The 19,974-nt window shown below is 45.6% G+C and overlaps 2 protein-coding genes across 4 annotated transcripts in view; one reads left to right on the top strand and one right to left on the bottom strand.

The window, feature by feature from the left end:
- Positions 1–4,221, bottom strand: part of LOC149352994 (DENN domain-containing protein 1A-like) — a 72,857-nt gene extending 68,636 nt beyond the window's left edge. For all 3 annotated transcript variants that reach the window (XM_089582198.1, XM_089582200.1, XM_089582201.1), the window contains exons 1-2: positions 4,080–4,221; positions 3,577–3,641 (exon numbers count right to left, since the gene is read on the bottom strand). In XM_089582198.1, the coding sequence (XP_089438324.1) occupies positions 3,577–3,641; positions 4,080–4,096 (82 nt within the window). In that variant the 5' untranslated portion in view covers positions 4,097–4,221. The remainder of the gene's footprint in view (positions 1–3,576; positions 3,642–4,079) is intronic.
- Positions 4,222–4,417: 196 nt separating this feature from the next.
- Positions 4,418–10,516, top strand: LOC149352993 (uncharacterized protein C1orf53-like). The gene is made up of 3 exons (XM_089582197.1): positions 4,418–4,911; positions 6,813–6,914; positions 7,479–10,516. The coding sequence occupies exons 1-3, from the start codon at positions 4,684–4,686 to the stop codon at positions 7,575–7,577; spliced, it is 429 nt and encodes a 142-aa protein (XP_089438323.1). The 5' UTR covers positions 4,418–4,683; the 3' UTR covers positions 7,578–10,516.
- The last annotated feature ends 9,458 nt before the right edge of the window (positions 10,517–19,974 follow it).

Raw genomic sequence — 19,974 nt, 5'->3', positions numbered from 1 at the left:
GAAAACCTCAACCACAAAAGAAAAAGGCATCCAGCTTGCAAAACACCCAGAATAGATGTGCCTATTGCAGGGATAAACAATAAGAGGACATAAGATATTGCACTGGCAGCCCCACCACATTAATGAAAGCAGTCGATTCTGGATAGCACTTGAACACACTCTTTTCGCCCCATTGGAAAGGTAACACAGACAAGGATTGCACAATGCAAATGGCAGGTATGGAGCTCAGAAAGAAAGATGATGACATGCAGCATGAGCAGGAACCACGCGGCCATTACTGTCACAGGTGATGCACACTTGAATGTCACATGTCTGTTCTTTGGTTTTGAAGAGAACAGATTTCCTTGAGGCACACTGACATGTCCAAATCAATGCTCGCATTACTGAGAAAAAAAGAAAACTAACTATTGTGAATTTTCTTCAAAACTAAAAGTAGTGTTCCCAAAAAGTTCCCTATCAACTTTTCTTCACATGTGACCATTTTCTTCAACACTTTTCTCGATTCGAATTTTGTTTAACTTGATCTTTCAGGGTGTTTCTGTGAAGTTCAAATTGATCACACCAGTACACAGCTCACTCGAAGAAATGCTTTAGCATAGTAATGAAGGCTGGGTTGAGCGAAAGCCAGAGGCTGCCTACTGACTATGCTGAGCAGACTGTAGATTGCACGTTCTGTTAGGCAGTTGGAATGGTTTGCCTACGGCAGTAGTATTTGGTTAGGTTTAGGTTTAATGGTGTTTAACGTCCCAAGATGATTCAGGCTATGATGGATACCGTAGTGAAGGGCTCCAGATAATTTCGACCTCCTGGAGTTTTTTTTATAAAGTGCACTGACAACCCCCAGTACACGGGCATCTAGCATTTCACCTCCATCAAAGTGCGACTGCAGCGGCTGGGATCAAACCCGTCTTTTTTGAGGTCAGCAACCAAGCAACATAACTGAGCTACCATGGTGGCTGAGTAGTATTTGGGTCCCGACACTGATGAGGTCATCAATTTCATTTTCGACAGTGACAACGCTGTCTCTTTTGATCAGTTTATTGCAAAGAAACCTGCAAATGCTCTAAGCAAATAAAATTTCTCTGAGACAACTGGATGATCACCTACCCTATTCTTTTTATATAAATATCTATGACATCTATGACAAAAGGTAGGCAGCCACTCAGGATTTCATGGTGTGTGCATGTGTGATGTGCACTAAGGACATTTGCTTAGCACTAGCACTGTGTCCATTTGTCCCATCAGATTAGCCTGCTATACTTGGTGGCACAGGCAGGGGTCTCTTAATTTCACTTCTCCTATGCCTATCCTTTATCTGTTCAGATGTTTGCTGCCATTAGGTGAATTTCACTATGTACACATTACAAACCTCCAGCGTTTTTTCCGTATCCTATGGATGTGACTGGTTTGTTCCCAAAAAAATATGAATTGCTTTAAAAAAAGAACAAAAATGTTAATTTCGCATACTAAGCTTACAAGATAACTGAAAATTACAAATACAGTCATAAAACCTAAACTTCATCACAACATGCATATAGTCAGGTGTAATGTATGCAAATGTGTCTTGAAGAAAAAGAATAAAATGAGTGCAATATCTTGTATTAAACAATAAGTGAGACTGAAAATGTTTAGCCCAAGAACAGCTGGTCGCAACATGCTTAGATAGATATCAAGTTCACATGTAAGGCTTATAATTCTTTTTTCAATGTTATCTTTCAAGTTAGTTGGATCTGAAAACTTAAGGCAAAACTAATTTTCATGGGAAGAATCTTTTTTGCCTGCACACACAGAATACAGTAAGCGATGCTTTTTTTTTTTTTTCACAAGATCTTTATTTTACGAGGGCTAGCTAAAGTTGTCCAAGAATATTTCACGGGCACTAAATTTCACGAGGCTGGAGTGGCACGTCCCTTCCCAGCCCTACATCAAGTCTCAATCTCATGACACCAACTTCTAAGATTCCTGAAGGCCTGATGCCCAAATCCAACTTAAGTGGTGCAAGTTTTGTTCCAGCAAACGAATGGACTATGGAACCTAAGCAAACTGGAGTACTAACGGAAAGTCGCCAGCTTGATGACACCAAAAATGGCTGGTAAGGTACTGGCACATCAAATTACCTACAAAAGGACAACAGAAAAGTGCCATGCCAGCCATGCCAAAGAGAACTTTCCCGATGGGTGGGGCAGCAAGCGCAGTCACCACCACAGCAGTAAAAAAAAAACACAATGCAGTTCTTTCTTGAAGCTGCTTTTTCTGCAGCATTATTGGCAAGCAGTGCCAAAATGCTCTCTTCCTCATCAACATGTTCGCTGCCTGTGAATAACAGCACATAAACAAGGGACACAGAACGCAGAAGGACTGGCGCTGACTAACAACTGCGGTTCTAATAAACTGAAGTCGTTAGTCAGCACTGGTCCTGTCTGTCTCCTCTGTCCCTTGTCTATGCGCTGTTATTCACAGTCAATATGTACCAATCAGCTCAACTAGCCACCACGATGGCTCAGTGGCTATGGTGCTCGGCTGCTGGCCCGAAAGACGCGGGTTCGATCCTGGCCGCGGCGGTTGTATTTCTTTGGAGGAGAAATTCGAGGCCCATGTACTGTGTGATGTCAGTGCACGTTAAAGAACCCCAGGTGGTCGAAATTTCTGGAGCCCTCCACTACGGCGTCTCTCATAGCCTTAGTCGCTTTGGGACGTTAAACCCCATAAACCAACCAACCAATCAGCTCAACTCGCCGTCTTACTGATGTTCGCTGCCCACAGAACAAACAGTAATTCTGCAGAAACTCAATGTAAACAAGATCAGGTATGTCTGCATACCGGCCAGCAATAGCAGACTGCAGCTGCTAGATTACTTGGGCAACGTTTTCGAACCCACCATGAGAGACCGTAAAGAGAAACTAGCCTGCTGCCCGCTCACAAGAAGCGCTTGAGCAAGAGCCAAGTGGAAGTGGCAAAGATGGACTTGAGAGGATGCACGATAAGCCGTATGCATGGCTCACTGAAGTGTATCATAACTCGAAGGGTGCAAGGACACTATGCAAAATGGATACGCTTGAGCAGGTACTATGCAGACACATTGAAATGTCTCTCAGTAAGCATGACCTCCCACTTAAGGTGTTCATTTGAATCAAATATACTGCAGGTAAAAATAGCATGCTGGTCTGAGGGACTACGGGATTTTGTGGGATTATAGGCGGGCATTTCGCCAGTTATTTACGTCATTTTTCGCGAGCTCTATGCGGTTCGCCAAAAACGGAAAAAAATTAAGTCGTTCACAGAGCATGAAATTTTCAACTTTCTCCGCGTTTCATGACAACAGGAATAAATTCAGACGAGAACAATTAGACCGAACGTGTCACCAAATAATTAGCAGTGCCAACGTCACAGACGAGTGCAGCACGACACCTGCGGAAATGCAGTAGCTACGGCACGCCGACTGAACGCGACAAGCAAGCATGATGCTCATTAGTAGTCAGTCGACTCTGAGAAAACAAGCAAAGTAAAGTAAAACCCAGCTACGCGAGGATAGGAACATGTAAGTACAGTAGCACGAGAACAAAATGAGTAACTTACTTTCGTTGCCATTCCTCGGTATGACAACTTCGCAGAAGCATTCAATTATTGTCGCCGGGTTATCCCTGCGTAGGCATTAAAGGACGCAAGTCAATGCTACCGAACTAGATCGCCGTACCACGCCTACAGAAGGCAACCACGCAAAAAAAAACACCTTCTAAACAGTGTTTATAGGTGCAAGGAGAGAAGTGCTGCAATGATTCATGTGCGCCGATTAGCGTCCAAGTTTATTCAAGACGCGATTTATCACTTCTATCCGACAAAGACTTAACAGCTGGGAAACGAGACAACAACAGAAACGGATCCCTGTTCAGGTTTATTCCTTTATAATGAGCGCTGGCTAATTTGAATAGCAGCGTGCAAATGCGTGGGGTCTGAGATATTAATCGAAGTGACATGACCTAGAAATAACAAACAGAAGCTACGGAGGGGAGGCATCAGCGCTCACAGCCACTCCTCCGCATGTCGGCAGTCAGTAAAAAAAATAACAACAGCAGCCTTACCGTATTCGTGAACCCATTTTTACGTAGGTCGAAGCTTAGCGTACAAAAAACGTTAACAAAGCTTGTGCTTACAAGCTTCCGATCGGAACTCAATCTGTAGATCGAGAACTCGGCCATCGCAGGCTGACGGCCAGCGCCATGATAGCAGCTATCTAAAGCCCTGGTTCCAAGAGTGGAAGAGTATCATACAATTTTTTCTCTCTATCACATTCACTAACAATAAATTATACGTTTTTTTTAAACATTTATAAAAAATAAATAAGTACTTAACAATTAGTTAGTAAATCTCAAAAAGTTTTTTATTGTTTTCAGCACACTGCTATCCAGAGTTCGGTCATTCAATTCAGCATGGCGGAATCCGTCTGCTGCATGGAGGAAGGAAAGAACTGGTGGTGTTCGACTCCGCATGCTGTCAGCAGCCAAAAATTCGCTTTCTGCTTTCGGTTTCTCAAATTGTGATTAATTAAGCAACGCGCTTGCCTGTTTCCTGACTGTGGTGTAATGATTCAACGAGGCTGTCATCTGTACAGGTGCCCTGGAGAGTCGACCAAATTTGTACCATGGAAGTTTGATTGTGTCCCAGCTGTTCTCAATTTTATCTAGGATGCTAGCAAGAGTGTTTGCTCGACGGTGTCGTCGATGCCATCTGGTTCGGTGTTTTTGGACTAGTGCAGAAGAAGACGCCAATCCTGGCCCAAAGACTGAGGAGGAACGCCGTCAGAGGACAGTGGAGTACAGCAAGATCTTTCATGACATGGATGCGTCAGTCTGTTTGGGACGTCTGTCAGATAACGAGAGAAAAATTTACGAAGCACATAAACTGGCAATTCAGGTAAATGTTATTATGTTTGTGCCGCAGGTTGCTAAGTCTAGGTGGCTGAATCAAAATTGGATCTTGAAAGCCAGCACTAGGGTGGCTAGCCACCCTAGCCAGCACGAAATAGATATAAGTAAAGCCTGATGCCGAAAATTGCTGCTTATGTCTCCATGCAGCTTCAAGAAAGAAAGGTAATTAAACTGCATGGTGACGTTAGATACCGCGTCAAGTAGTGCTGTCTTTACAGGTGCATTTGAGTAGCTCGAGTAAGTGCAGGGAATCTTTTCTGACTAGAACTTAGCGAGGTTTTTCCTTTTAGTGGCGCGTCTGAACAAAATTCAGTGACGCTTTTCGCTTTAACCAATTACCACGCCGCATTTTACATAAATGTGCCTGTGAACACCGTATGTGAGGGTGAGGAAGCTATCTGGCGGGTATACGATTGTTGTTTACGTGGAAAAATTCTGTCTTTTCGCTTCCGGCAGATCAGTTAGTACCGTGCAGTCACATCAGGCAGTCTTGGCTTCGTTCATTTTTGTTGTGATGCTAGGGTTGTTCTTGTTATCTTTTTTTATTTTTTTTATGGCTTTGTTAATGAGTGGCGTTTAGACAGATTAAGTGGCAGCTGATGGCTGCGGCAGGTGCTTATTTATTTAACACCGTTAAGCATTGTAAACGTCATGTGTATCGCCGCTCGGCGAACTGTTGCATCGAGCGGGGGCGAAATCAGTTATGGCCATGCAACGTTGTAGTGACGGAATGTTCAGAAAGCTGAGCGGTACTTTTGATTCCTGTCGCTGTCACCATTCGTAACCGGTCGTTTGCGCGGTGCGACTTCACTTTTCAGCCTTCATTTTATAGTGAAAGTAACGTGAGTTAGATAGTCTGATCGTTTTTCATTTGAACCAGAGACTATTATTCAAACAGTTTCTCTGGTATCTTAAAAGGTTACTGCTCTTTTTATGTCCGTGTGTTGTATTTCATTTTACTGCTACACTGTTTTAAAAAGTGCATAGGTCAGATTTCTACACTCTTTCAGTATTATCAATCTATCAAAGTAATTGTAATTAAAAAGAGGACAGCGGCTGTGCAGTTTTTGTTTTGAAACAGAATATTCAATGTTTGGGCACATTCTCGCCTTGTAGGCCATCTGAAGCATGGTCATTATCCCAGGGAAAGCTCACTCTTCACTCTTGAATGCATCCCTCTAATACCCGTGCCACATGGGCAAGTTTAATGCCAGCAAGTGCTTACTGCCTTAAGGTTTAATGGCATTCGCGCTGTGCCACACACGAAAATTTAATGGCATTAGTCTTTTACTGCCATTCGCGACCTACTGAGTTCGCCACAACTCATTCGCCCGAGCAATGCGTACTTTCATTTTCATTCCACACTCAGAAAAGCATGCAGCTTTGTTGGCAGCAATTTCCTAACCAATAGCAAATAGTTATTTCATAACTTTCAGTCAGATGATGCATCTCTACTGCTTGTTCGATGCGAACAGCGCCATTTTTACCAGCATTTCTGGCAGGTACTCTCGGTAGCTTGTGTGCTAACACGCGCGATTATGGCTACTTTTGCAAACCTGTCAAGCAAGAACAGCGGTGTTTTCTGCAAAATGATTTTTTTATTACAGTTCAACAATGCTCCCGAGATACTGTGCTCCTAGCACTGTTTATATACAGGTGGAATTTCTGACTGCTTCGAAAGCGTTATCATCATCGTGACTTTAATATAATGACATTAAATGTGGACGAGTAGCACCAACTCCAAAAATAATGGCATTAACAAACTTAAGGCCTTAAGCAATTACTGCGTGTTTCTTGTGCGCGTGTGGCACAGATATAAGCCAGCATCCATCTTAAAAATGCATATAAAGTAACCCAGTGCATTGGCGTATATGCATCTTGTTACAGAAAGCTGAGAAATCATACATTGACCCTGTGACTGGCTTCAATGTCTTTACCGGGCTCTTTCATTACCTGCGAGGTTACTGCTGTGGCTATGGATGCCGTCATGTAAGTCTCATTTTCCCTTGGGTTGATGATGCTTGATAAGTAGATGTTTATTAAAATGTGTGGAAGGAGGTTGCTCCGAGCAGTCGACAAATGCTCACAGAATGTTGCATTTAGATATCTTTATTTACACAAAATGGTAGCAGTGGTACAAAAGGCTTACATTTCTCAAGTATTTAGGAAAGCACATATACACTTCACTGTCTTGTGTGTAATGAGAAAAGAAATGACCTCTGCTTTTCTTGCCAACTACAGAGGCAGCATGAGTACATTCTTCTCTGCTTTTTTTTTTTGCCTCATAACTCTTTTGCATGTAGTTGCTCAAAACTGCTAAGCTCTTTAGTTGGAAAAAATCTGTTCAACTTGATGATGATGGTCATTATGGCTGCTTGATATTATTATAATAGTTTCAGATTGCAGTAGAGTCAACAGTTAAATGCTCTGAAATTAATGTCTGCTGCAACCTATAAATATGATGCACATACAATTTTGCGATGTTTTTTATGAAATATAAATTTCAATATGGGATCAGATTTCTTGCTCAGTAACCTTTTCTTTCAATTCCAGTGCCCCTATCAGCATATAAATGCCAAGGATGAAGTGAAAGAAAAGATGATGTTTAATTCTGCTTTTTATATACCAAAAACAATGGTTTCAGGGTCATGACATGAAATAAAGAAAGTTGTCGTGTGGAAAAAAAAATGGAAAACGTTCATGGTCTCAGCATTAGTTGGCTTCTGTATGTGCATAAAAAGAACACTCATGCATCACTGCACCTATTAACATTCAAGGCAGCATCATAATTTGTCATACCACATCCATCAAACACATCATGAAATCAAAAGAATGTGCACAGTTACACCAAAACATAATGCAGACAGGACCCTAGAAAAATAAAGGGTTGCCAATACATAATGAAATCTCCAGTTCACCCGCATTCACATGCACAGTATATTGGTTAAGAACTCTCATTCCAGCATCACTAGAGCATATGTCATTGCTGCTGGTGGCACAGTGTATACCTATGCTTCTAAGATACAAAGTGGTCTCCTTGTTTACCAGTTGCAAGTGATAATGGCATCCAAATAAGGGATTGTGTGTGGACTTGCATGATCATGTCAAGCCTTCGAGTTTTTTTTTTTTTTCATGTCAGCAAGAGGCACTACCTTTCTGTTGTTTTTTTTTTAACGCTACAGATTTGGTGCCTACTTTCAAAGCAATGGTTTCATTATTTTTCTTGTGGGGTAGGGGACATTGTGTTAAAGATACCCTTACTTTGAAAGCTTTATGTGTAGAACACCAACAAAGGTATGATTATTGTTCTGGGCTTGCTACTTTGTTTCATACTATAGCTTTGAGAAAATACTGGGGCACGTTTTATGCATGCATGTCTGATATGGGTAGAGCTGCAAAGTCCCATGTACTTCTACCACTTACAAAAATGAAGTTCAAAAAACTTTGTGCAATGCCATCATTGTCGCAAGCTGCTCTTAATGGTCTTTCTAGGCCTTGGATCTACACCATAGCAAATGGATCCTACCTCCAAATTAACTAATGAGGAGAAGACCTTTTCTGTTTTTGTCTCAGGCCCAAGGAGACCATGGGCAAGCATGGTATTACTGCACACCAACCGCACTTGCTCCAGCCATAGCCATGGAGGTCAGGGAGGTTTCTAGAGAATACTGTGCACTATTAATGAACAGTATTTTGTCTAAATATACACATGAAGAACCAGTGTAATTAGTTCTTCAGTTCTTGCATACAACAGTAGCTTCCCTATTCACAATGGCTGTTGTCCCACTTTTACTTAACATTAGTGATGAGGATGTGCTACATGATGTTCTGTACAACTGAATATACATTCATCTAAATCATTTTTTGTAAATATGTGTGACTTCAAGACTTTATATTTCCAGAATATAAAGTAAAGGCATGCAAGTTTGGAAGCACTGTATACTGTGTGCATAAACATTTCTAACCCACAACAAACAGAATCATGGGAACCTGCCCATAATGTGTGTAAATAAGTCATCTCCCTCTGTTCATTGTTACATAAACAATGTAAGAAGTGGAATAAATGTAGATCTATTGAATTAAAAGATCTATTGACTTGACACATGTAATTTCTTTTCTTTATTGTTTTATAATAAGTCTAAAAAATAAGTTGCATAGAATTATACCTATTGAATTGAAATATCCATTCAATTGAACTATTTTTCTGCACTGAGTAATGTCTAGGGTATTTTACAGCTACAGTACAAGTTTTGCTGCACTAGACGTCATGAAACATTTGAGGACTTACACTAAACGTCAGCACTCAGCTTGATTTCTCCTGTTTATAGCAGTTAGTACTGTTCACATATGGGCGCAGAAGGGAAGCAGAGATAGGCTGTTGCTAGCCATATCCTATGCAGGTTGCCACATACAAGTCTAAAAGTACTTCTGGGTTCCTAAGACTTCTGGGGAAGGGTACTTTTCTGAATTTGGGTATAATATGCAGACTAGTTAGTGAAGGCAACTACCAATTGTTCTAGTGGCCTTAAAACCACTATGTCACTTTGCATTCTCTCATTTGTTATCAGTAGCCAAGGTGTGATCGGAATTCGACTTTTTGATTGTGCTGTACACGCTTTCTTGTGTCATTTTAACCAGCCAACCCTTTGTAGCACTGAGTATAACTTGTAATGGAAACAGTGGTACCATGATGTTTAATGAAACAAAAATGTGGAAACTTTCCTGAGTTTCAAGACGAGTGCACTCCTGACAGCTAAAATGAAAATGGCATTGTGGTGGTGCATAGCTGTGAAATGGTCACAATGGGCATTCTCTCGAATGAAACACTGATGCAACCCTTGTCGGTTTAATTGAAAACTGTTTTGTGCTGCAGCCAGCATGCTACTTTTTCTGTAGGATTTGTCTGGTTGGCACCTTTAGGGTGTGGTGTAAACAGTGCACAAGCAGTGGATACAAGTATGTTAAGTGGAATAGCTGTTTCCCGTAGTTTTACAGGAAAATATGTTACCTGTGTTACCTGTTGTCCTAGAGAACTATTGTTGCATCATTTTGAGGTATAGTCAATAAAGGTGTTGTGTCAAAAGTGCCACTTGAAAAAATACTGCTATTTGAACTTTGCCGTCTGCTTTCTTGTTTTTGTCCGTGTCTGCCTGCACTGTGGAATCTGTTGAAAGCTTTGTTTAAAGTGTCTGACCAAGCTCAATGTCTTTCAGCCTGGTTGCTAAAGTTGGCACTTTCTGACATGCTCTGTGCACTTGTCTTAGAAGGGCAAGTATGTGGCATGTTGGAAGGGTATGAAGCATTTTGGTAGACTGCTGTGAGCAGTTAGAGTTGCTACTGTGAAGGTCTTAGTATATGACCAGTAGAGCCCTAGGGTCAGATGCTGGATATACTGCACTATTAGCTCTTTGATGTGCTTTGGATATTACTGATGTCTCCTGAAAATGCTATGCATGATATTCCTTTGTTTTTGTCACTACCTGACCTCGAAATAGATGGAGGTCAGGGTTCTTTCTTCGCTAGGCATTATGGAAATGCATGATCTGCTTCCAGCATACTTGTGCTTGTGCCTACTTAGCGAGCTAAGATGATTCTGGCGTGCTTATGCACAGTGCATTAAACACTGGAATGTCATTTGTCTCAAAAGAGCAGGCATGCTGTTCATTGCACATTCCAGTCTCATAGTCGGTAGAAAATGATTTGCACTGATTGAAATTTTAGGCATCACTTCGTTGGTGTTGTTTCTTTTTTCTTTATCGTACTAGTGCCAGTAGCCTCGTTTGGTTGGATTGAGTATGTGTTGCCCATACTAACTCCAAACAGCTTATGACAATGTGCTGTCAACCTATGATTGTCAGCATTGTAGCCATTTTAATAATAATGAAGAGAGTGTTTTGATCTATACCTTGCCGATCTAACAGCTAGTGGTGCACTCAGGGCACACGTGCTTTTTTAGCATAGGAGAACTAAAAAAGTTGTGCTACCATCGCATCTGAAGAAGGGCAATTCGAATAGAAAAAGAGAGAGAATTGCCATAGCAGGTAAATATTGCTGAGAAGTGTGCACAAGGCTGTCATAAAAACCATTCATAAAAACTGCTGGCTACATGTACTGAAGGATGGTGATTACTGGCTAGGTTGGTGCTGGCTAAAATGTGAACACTGCTGTATGTTAGTGATTTCACGTTTTGCTCTGCAAGTACTGGCAAGTTTTCAAATTACTGAAGAAGAAGACGCTGCAAAGGCAACCATACTCTGCCTCCCTCTGCCAAGGGTGCAACGCCGAGTGTAGTGAGTGTCAGCCGAAGGTGAAAGGCCTGTGAGCGCGTCGGCGCCGATCAGCTTCCTTCTGCCCACGTTCTGTGCGCTCGGAAAGCCGCGGCCTAAGGTTTGCGCAGCTGCGCCTTTCCCATCAGTTCAGCATAAAGGACGCAGCGGCGGGCCCCCGGGTGACCATCCGTGCGTCAGAGACGGCTCTTGGACGAGTCATAGTTGTCGAAGTCCGGCCCGCTGTCTGTCCTCTTATGCGGCATCATAACGACCTCGACGGGCGCCGCGGCGCTGGGCGGCGACTGCTGGTGCGACGCCTTGTCGCGCTGCGAGGCCTGCACCATCTGCTTGGTGCTGCCCATGAACAGCATCTTCTCCAGGTTGCCGACGGGCGCCTCGATGGCCAGGAACAGCAGGAAGGCGCTCATGTACGTCATCATGAAGGCGAACAGGTAGTCCTGGAACTGCGCGCCGTCAGCAGACACTCGTGTTAGACCATTGGCGAAAAGACACGCCAAGTGTCTCGTGGCGCGTCGAAGCGCCGCGTGCAAACGTACGCGGTGAGCGCATGCACACAATGCACGATTGCAATTTATTTGGGCTCGGTGCAAACAGCATGCGCGAAAGGATCGTGCAGCTCAACCTCCCATTTCGAAAGGCACCGAAAGGGAATTGTACATGGTGAGGCACGTGCAAACGAGCGATGGCGACGAGGAACTGCTGCCACCTTTAAATTTGGTGAGACCTTGAGCAGCGGAAGCAAAAGCGGTGATCAGAAAGAAAGGTTTAGCCTGCACGCGTCCATTGATCAGCGCGTAGTTTCGTTCTATGGTCTTGCTGTGAAAATCTAGATTCAGTAATTCACGGGAGCTTGGACTGAGGGCCCGATGTGCGTTGAATCAGTATGCAGAATGAGGAAGCAACCCATGCTGGTATTGGAGCAGAACGTTGCTGAAATTGAACACAAAACTTCATTCCGGCATCATTCCTTTAAGGATTGACTTAGCGTTCGTTTCGCTGCCGAGAGTTGCACTGTCTCTCGCAGCGGGATTCTTTAATAGGTTTGCACTGAAATGCTGTAGAGCGACCTTCAGCAGCAGGCTTTTTGATAGGCCGTTAATTCAAAACTGCAGAGTAGGGTGCCTCGATGGCCAAGACTTCTCGCTCACGACGGGCTTCCACAACCACCGCCCGGCGACAACCGCAAGGTAAATAAGTCGGACATCAAGGCACCCTACTGCAGAGTGACACAGTTCGCCACCTGTCGGCTGGCTTAGACTGACGGGTATCCATGCTTCTAGCTTTTGTCGATGTATGCCATACATCATATGCCAGAATCTAAACAGGGAGGCTATCCTGTTTGCCGCATGGGTGTTATCTAGTCAAATGCCGAACAGCCCCGCCGCGGTGGCTCAGTGGTTACGGCGTTCGGCTGCTGACCCGAAAGATGTGGGTTCGATCCCGGCCGCGGCGGCTGAATTTCGATGGAGGCGAAATTCTAGAAGCCCGTATGCTGTGCGATGTCAGTGCACGTTAAAGAACCCCAGGCGGTCGAAATTTCCGGAGCCCTTCACTACGGCGTCTCTCATAGCCTGAGTTGCTTTGGGACGTTAAACTCCAATAAACCAAATGCCGAACAATATATCGCTCTTGTCACGATGGCCGTAGGCCATGTGAATGCTCGCTGTCCCAGTTCACGGCTGCCATCCCTCGGATCAGGTACGCCAGTTTATGCTCTGCTTTAGACGGCGTTGGCTCCGCTAAAATAAGGTCCTCTGTATGCTACTAGCGGCATTCCCCCTTTTCTGTCAATTTTCTCCTCGAACCTCGTTGCCCACCCATTTTTAGGGTGCATCGAGGCACCCTACCTATTTTTAAACTCATTTTTGCCTGCGAGCGCCCCAGTAAGGGTCACAACTCTACGCCGGATTTAAAAAATATATGCGAAGCTTCGTCAATCTTGCGGAGCGATTATAGCTAGTGTTTTTGTGTAACACTTTATTTCGTTCAGTGGGTAATTATTCGCACAGCCGGCAATGACGAGACCGTGTCTCGTGGATTCGCAAAAGTTCTCAACATGGTTTTGACTATAGAGTTAATGTACCTTTTCCGAAGCGAAATAAAAAAAAAATGATGGTCGATTTGAGTAGTTAGCCCAAATACGAATTAGGTGCGCTAGTAGTTAGGATTTCCTTTGGTTCTGGTGCTCAGATCCAGTGTTCCCGGATGGTAGTTGTCCGGATAGCGATAATTGGTTAATGTCCATATGTGCGGAATTGGTCATTCTCTCCATTAATAGATCCCTGGGAGTCTCCCGACTCCCTACCATTCCTGGCGCAGTGGTGCAGTGGTCAAGTTAAGATGCGCCATTGCTCTTCTATGGCAGCTGCTGCCATCGGTTACACATGGCTTGCCTGGGTTATAGGGTGCGACCCAGGTTGCTCTTTCCGACGATTAAAGGAGCTGCCGCCTATATATAGCTGGACAGGTTGCCCACCACCCGATCGGCAGGTGAGCAGCCTGCCACAAAACCGGCTTCAGACGCACAACGGCTAAATGCGGGAAATCGTTTGGTTTAAGGGGGTTTAACGTCCCGAGGTGGCTCAGGCTATGAGGGACGCCGTAGTGAAGGGATCCGAAAATTTCGACCACGTGGTGTTCTTTAACGTGCACTGACATCGCACAGTACACGAGCCTCTAGAATTTCGCTTCCATCGAAATTCGACCGCCGCGGCCGGGATTGAACCCGCGTCTTTCGGGTCAGCAGCCGAGCGCCATAACCACTGAGCCTGGACAGTGTTTAAGTCTGGGGGGTCTCGAGGTTCCTCAGACCCTCTCACCTATACTGGCAAAGGATCTGAGACCCCTGATCTAGAATGTAGGGACTGCATGAATCCGCAGCAAGGAAAGTCTTTTTATTCCTGTCAACGGGGATGGAAACATTTCTTCGCTATCTTTTCGAAAATAGCTGTCATTTTTAGCAATCATCATTAACATGTTTTCTAAACACTAGCCATAGAAAAACGCAAGGTTGGCAGCATGCACTACACAAAGGGTAGAAGAGAAAGGGTAACTCGTTCCTTCACACCACGAGTCAGTCCAGAGCTGGCCGCTCAGGTAAAAGGCTACACAAAACGAAGAGCACAGGGGCAGAGCGCGCGGACCATTTGTTTTAGGTTTGTGACATAAATTCAGCAAACAAGGACTTTAAAAAATGATTTTATGTAAAACAGACTGCCAGCCGCTTTGGCTCTATTCCTCTTTATGTCTCCACTTGTAGCGGAACCATTAAAGTCCCCCTTCGATGCAGCGAGACTTTAAGCACTGCTCAGCCACCGCGGCAGCAAATGCGGGTAATGGCCACTGGAAGTGCTAGCGCACTAAAATCCCCGCTGGTCGTGGGATATATCGCGCGGCCACACTCCACCAGTCGCTGATGTGGAGCAGGAGGGGGAGTACTGAGTAAACGATTGAAAGCGAGGAGATAGGCGGGAGGACGGGCGCTATACCTTCTGAGTATAGAGAGACCTTAAGGTGTATCCGCGAAACGCTGTGGGTCCAACTTCTGCAAAAAATGTACTTCCACCGCTAGCACTTGATATTGTTGACGGATTACCGCTTCTTTCCCCCACTCTGCTCAGGAGAGCTCCTATGGAAGCCGGCCTGTTCTCTTGGGGCTGCCTTCTTCGTCCATGACTTCCTATTTATTCTGAGCTCCCCCTGGCTAACTATCTTCTCACCTGCGCTGTCATGTATGCAGCGTACGCTTCCAAGAAGTGCTCTTATACATGGAGGTGAGCTCTGAACTGCGAGCTCAAAATTGGCTCCTCGAAGATTTGCTGCGCAAGCCTTAGAATGTACTTCTGAATTTAAAATGGTGCACTCCAGGGACCAAGTCTTCTATCGTAAGTAGATGCGATTGAATTCAGGCCATCAGCAATATATAGTCTTTGGTGCTTCACGTAATGTGTGAGGTGTGAAGCAGTGGTGTTGAGGCGGATCGCGAATACGCCTCGCGTCACTGATTAAGACGCGCGTCAAAACCTGCAAGGGGCTCTGAAAGAGGCTCTAATAAAGTTGCGGTATTCCTGGGATGTTAAAGCACCCGGCTCCAGGAATATTCCTGGAGCAATAAATTTTTAATGCGCTTTGTTGAAGCTGAGTTATCTGTAGTCAGAAGTTGAATTTTAGCGTATTCGCGCCTTTCCCTCTTCTCTCGTCACTTTTTGCACGCTGGAAGGTCGGCGCTTCTCCGCGGCCCCCACATCCAGAGGCGGAGCTTCCTGACCCGCCGGAGCTACGCAGCTTATTGGCCGCGGCCATGGCAGCTGCCTGACGTCTGAAAGAATCTAACCAATAGCCACATCTCAACTTGTATCCGAAGATGCGAGCGACGGAGGAGGGTGCGAGCATGAAAAAAGTCGCCGGGAAGGGCTTGCCACCTTCGCGCCCGATTGTGGGTCTTCTGCTGCGTGTACAAGTGTATTATTTGGCTCAGGTGTTCCCGACAACATGATGCAGTGATTGAGAGAGTAGATGTGCTCTCCTCGGAAGACGTTTCAGAGCCTCTTTAAAATGTTACTCTTCTGCAATCGAGAAATAAAGAAAGGGTTGAGGGTCAGTGCGCATAGACTACGCACCATGGAGGTGTGCGAGTAGTGGATGCGCTCCCGGGTGACCAGGGTCCTGCTGAGGATTACCACGGTTTGCATGAGGAAGGCGGAGAAGGAGAGCCGGCTGAGCGGCACAAACGCCGTCCAGCTGAGGAAGCGGTCTACCAGACCGCCGCGACCCGTGGCGCAGGCGAACGTCATCCAGGCCAGGCTCAGGGACCAGGCGGTGCGGTGCGTGGCAGCGTAGAGCACCGCGTCGGCCGTGTCGTACGCAGCGCCCTTGTACCACCGGAACGGCCCGAAGATCACCACAGCGGCGATCACGCCCGACAGCACCCACATGGCCGCCTGCATCAACTGCCGCCAACCCATCCTTTTAAGCGAGGCTGGCCAAAGAAGACAGCCTTGTACGGAGCGCATAGTGCTCTTGCAAATAGCGCGACAAGGAAAAATAAACGTTATTCTCCCTTTCTGGGCTGAACGTTGTTTCGCTACTAACCGGCGCTCCACGAAGGACCTACCAGTGAGAATACAAATTTCTGCGTTACTTTGCTGCTCTTTGAAAAGTTCGTGAATGCTGAACTTCGGCCACACAGTAGTATGCCGTTTGCGCTAGTGGCCTACTATACTATCCACACAGAGACGGCAAGCTTAGCCAGAAATGTAGACTGCTTAAACGCCATCCGCCCAGAGCACCGAATCTACCACGTCCCTTTGCGGGGAGGGTATTTAAAGCAAATAGTTCCTGGTAAATGCAGAAATTGCAGGTGTGACCTTTGGATAGAAAACATTGGTCTGGAGAGGAGAAATGGGAGGTGAAAACGCAAGGCTTCTTGATTTTCCGTTTTGATGGCTGACAAGCCCGGTAACGAAACTTTGCACAGACAAGTGGCTTTTGGGACAATCGCTGCCCCACGCTGAATCTCGTATCGATATGCAGTCGAGCAGAGCACAGCGCAAAAGGGGACAAAGACTCACAAAGGTGTCCACCGGGATATGTGAGACAGTTGCTGTGCAATTTCCTTTTCTAACCAATTTTCTTTTTTTTTTTTCTCAGAACGGCGCAGAGGAAGGACCGGTGCCGGTTCTGTGCCTTTTATTCTGCGTCCTTCATGTAGCGCCGTGCTCCTTTCGACTATGAACCAACTATCCCAAAGCAATGTATTACTCTATCTGTTGCACACGCTTGATTCTCGCAGCGAGGTATTGATCTATATTACTCATTAGCGTCCACCCAAGCGCGGCCATACGGCTACAAAGGAAATCTATACAGCTTTCACAGAAACTTTGTAGTTGACGAAAAGTCGTTCTGGTCCGGGGTCAGAACCCGGGAACACCGCCTGTACGGGACAGTCTCTCTGTTGTGTGGCAATGGAGCGCTAATTTAATATACTGTCCTATAGGTCGACCCCTAACTTCGGGAAATGGAAAAAGAAAGCTGGGTTATCGTGTAGGTCGACCGAGGGAATCTTAGAGCCGCCAACATGCAATTGAAAAGTCGCGGAAAACTCGTTACCGGAGATGGCGCACTCGCCCACCAAGCACGAAGACTCTTCGTTCTGAGGAACGCGGGAGAGAGGACGCGAGACAACGCCAACATTCTCTTCAACGCGCGCAGCGTCACCGATGTCGTACGCTAACGGCATCGCTATCGCTGCTTTCCCCTGTACAGGTAGGTCCAATATATATGAAATGGAATTGTCAATGTGCACAAAAGAAAACGCTGCTTCTACTTTTGCACGAAAGTTTAAAATGTCTCATGGGGATTATCCGTCCAGAGGAAAACTATTTGGAATAAAGGTTATTAAGGGAGTTTAACGTCCCAAAGAGGCCCAGGCTGTGAGGGATGCCGTAGTGAAGGGCTCCGGAAATTTCCACCAGCTGGGGTTCTTAACGTGCACTGACATCGCACAGTACACGGTCCTCTAGAATTTCTCCTCCATCGAAATTCTACCGCCGCGGCCAGGATCGAACCCGCGTCTTTCGGGTCAGCAGCCGAGTGCCATAACTACTGAGCCACCGCGGCGGCTTTTCTGGACCAAAGGATAAAAATGTGCTTTTCACTCGCCCTTATGGAGTAATCATTGGTGGGATGTGGATAACGTGTTCCCTCCTATACTAGAGCTACCTGTACCTGACGCACTTTTCGGTGACATCGAGTTAGGTTACTGCGGCGTAATTTTTCTACGCTTCCGTGGCTATGCTCCCGAGAGCGGCCGCCAACGTTCGGGAAGGCCGTGCGTCTGAGCGACTGGAAGTTTAGTTTTTGCTATGAAGCGCACGGCAGGCGCCGTGGGGATCCATGCTTATTGTCGTATGCCTTATCTGAGAAGCTTCCGCGCGGCTGCTTTGAATAAGAAAGGGGCACGGGAAATCTTAGCGCAGTAAGGGCAATTGCAAATGCCGTCCTAGTGCAAGTTGGAAGGCGGCCGCAAGGCAGGCGTTCTGCAGTATCGCCACGTTGGTGGATGCAACCAGCGAAAACTTACGAAGTTGCAGACAGGACGGTGCCCATCAAACGTAATGCACCAACTCGCCCAGCATGGTATGTTTTTGCAGTGGCATCGCTGGCATCGTTGTTTCCCTTTTCTCTTTTTGTAGCCACGGGTTTGCGTCTTGCCTTCGGCGGGATTCGCGTATTGTCCCCCCCCCCCCCCCCCTCGAATATGGCAAGTGCGATTCTGAAGCGCAGGACGACCTATGTCCGAATAAATACGGTATACATAACGTTACTGCGGTCTTGGAAGACTTAACAGGCAGGCCAAAGTAGAGGAAATGGCGTGTAATAGAATGCAGTAACTGTCTCTTCACAGATTGTACCCCAAAGTTCATTGCGCGTTTCTCATTTTATGCACTATAGGATCAACGTATTGGACACAGGTGATCAAGGCAATGTGATAGATTTACCAGGTTGATTTTCATGGCTCCAAATGCCAGGACAGCGTAGCCCGTGGCGATACCGACGCAGAAGGCTCCAGCGTGAGCGAAGGGCTTGAAGTACACCTGGTTGCCAGCATCTATCGTCTTGCTGCGATAGATTAAAAGGTATGCGCCAGGCTCGTATTTTTTTTTTGTTGCCGCAAAGCTCTTTTTATATAATCAGTACATATATGTTCTTCCCGCTGTATGAAGGGGCTGCAGAAAAGTGTGCTTCAGGATCTTGTCCGGCTTATGTAGGTATACATCCGCTATGGCTTACTGAAGCGGTCGATTGAAACAGTAAGCACCAGTTAGCCAGAGATTCAATTTTGGTTCCAAATAATGAAGTGACAAGCGAAGAAACGTTCTTCAGCACGCTGTGACATGAGACGCGAAGGGCAGTTATGTTCTAAATAGGCAAAAAAAAAAAAGAGCTTCGCGAAAACAAAGTGCACCACCTTATGCGAGACCAGTGTTAATGGGCGTCTATCATTCTCAGCCATAGTTTAGAGCAGTGGGATGCCTCCCTCTTAAAGGGCAACTGCATAGGTTTTGGACATCGACGGGTTTAAAAGGGTCGGATCTGTGAACTTGCAGGCAAAGTATGCGAAGTCCTTTTGGGTTAGGATTTGAAATGGTGACTTAATCGCCGATTAAAATCGCGATGGCCTTCAAGCTTCTCCGCAGCGCACAACGCCAAGTAGGGGACGCATGATGACGTCATCGAAGGTATCGGTACGTACATTTCCAATGCATAAACGCCTTTTTTCAAGGAAAAAAGGCTGCCAAGGCTGCAGTGGATGCCAACAGACTCCTTGACCTCAGAACGCCGACCACCTGCCGAAGGTCCTCACGCCTTTAACCCTCCTTTGGATATCAATAAATTCATTCATTATGCGAGATCATTTAGCATTTTATTAGTGCATAACTATTCTCAGAGACGTCAGTCGTAGCAAGCGGAAGAAATTTTCATCTGATTTGTTCACTTGCCCCTTTATTATTTTAAACAAAACTGAACCCATAGCTAAAGCTTACTCTTTCTGCTTGTCCCCTTCAGTAAGCCATAAAACAGCCGCGTAGAAGCTGGGCAAGGCTCCTGAAGCACTCTTTTCTGCGGCCATTCGGGATAGTGGGGAAAAAAATTGAGAAGTCTGCTTTCGCAGACAACATGATGTAAGATGATACGCGACACGCCTGCACAAGATATACTTGCAGGTCAATGCGTGACTGAAAACTTCGGTCGCTCAT

The sequence above is a fragment of the Amblyomma mixtum genome, chromosome 3 (genome assembly GCF_055824585.1).
Source record: "Amblyomma mixtum isolate Tamu chromosome 3, ASM5582458v1, whole genome shotgun sequence".
Lineage (NCBI taxonomy): Eukaryota > Metazoa > Arthropoda > Arachnida > Ixodida > Ixodidae > Amblyomma > Amblyomma mixtum.
Note: the sequence above shows the minus strand (reverse complement) of the source record. Positions and strands in the feature narration are given on the sequence as shown.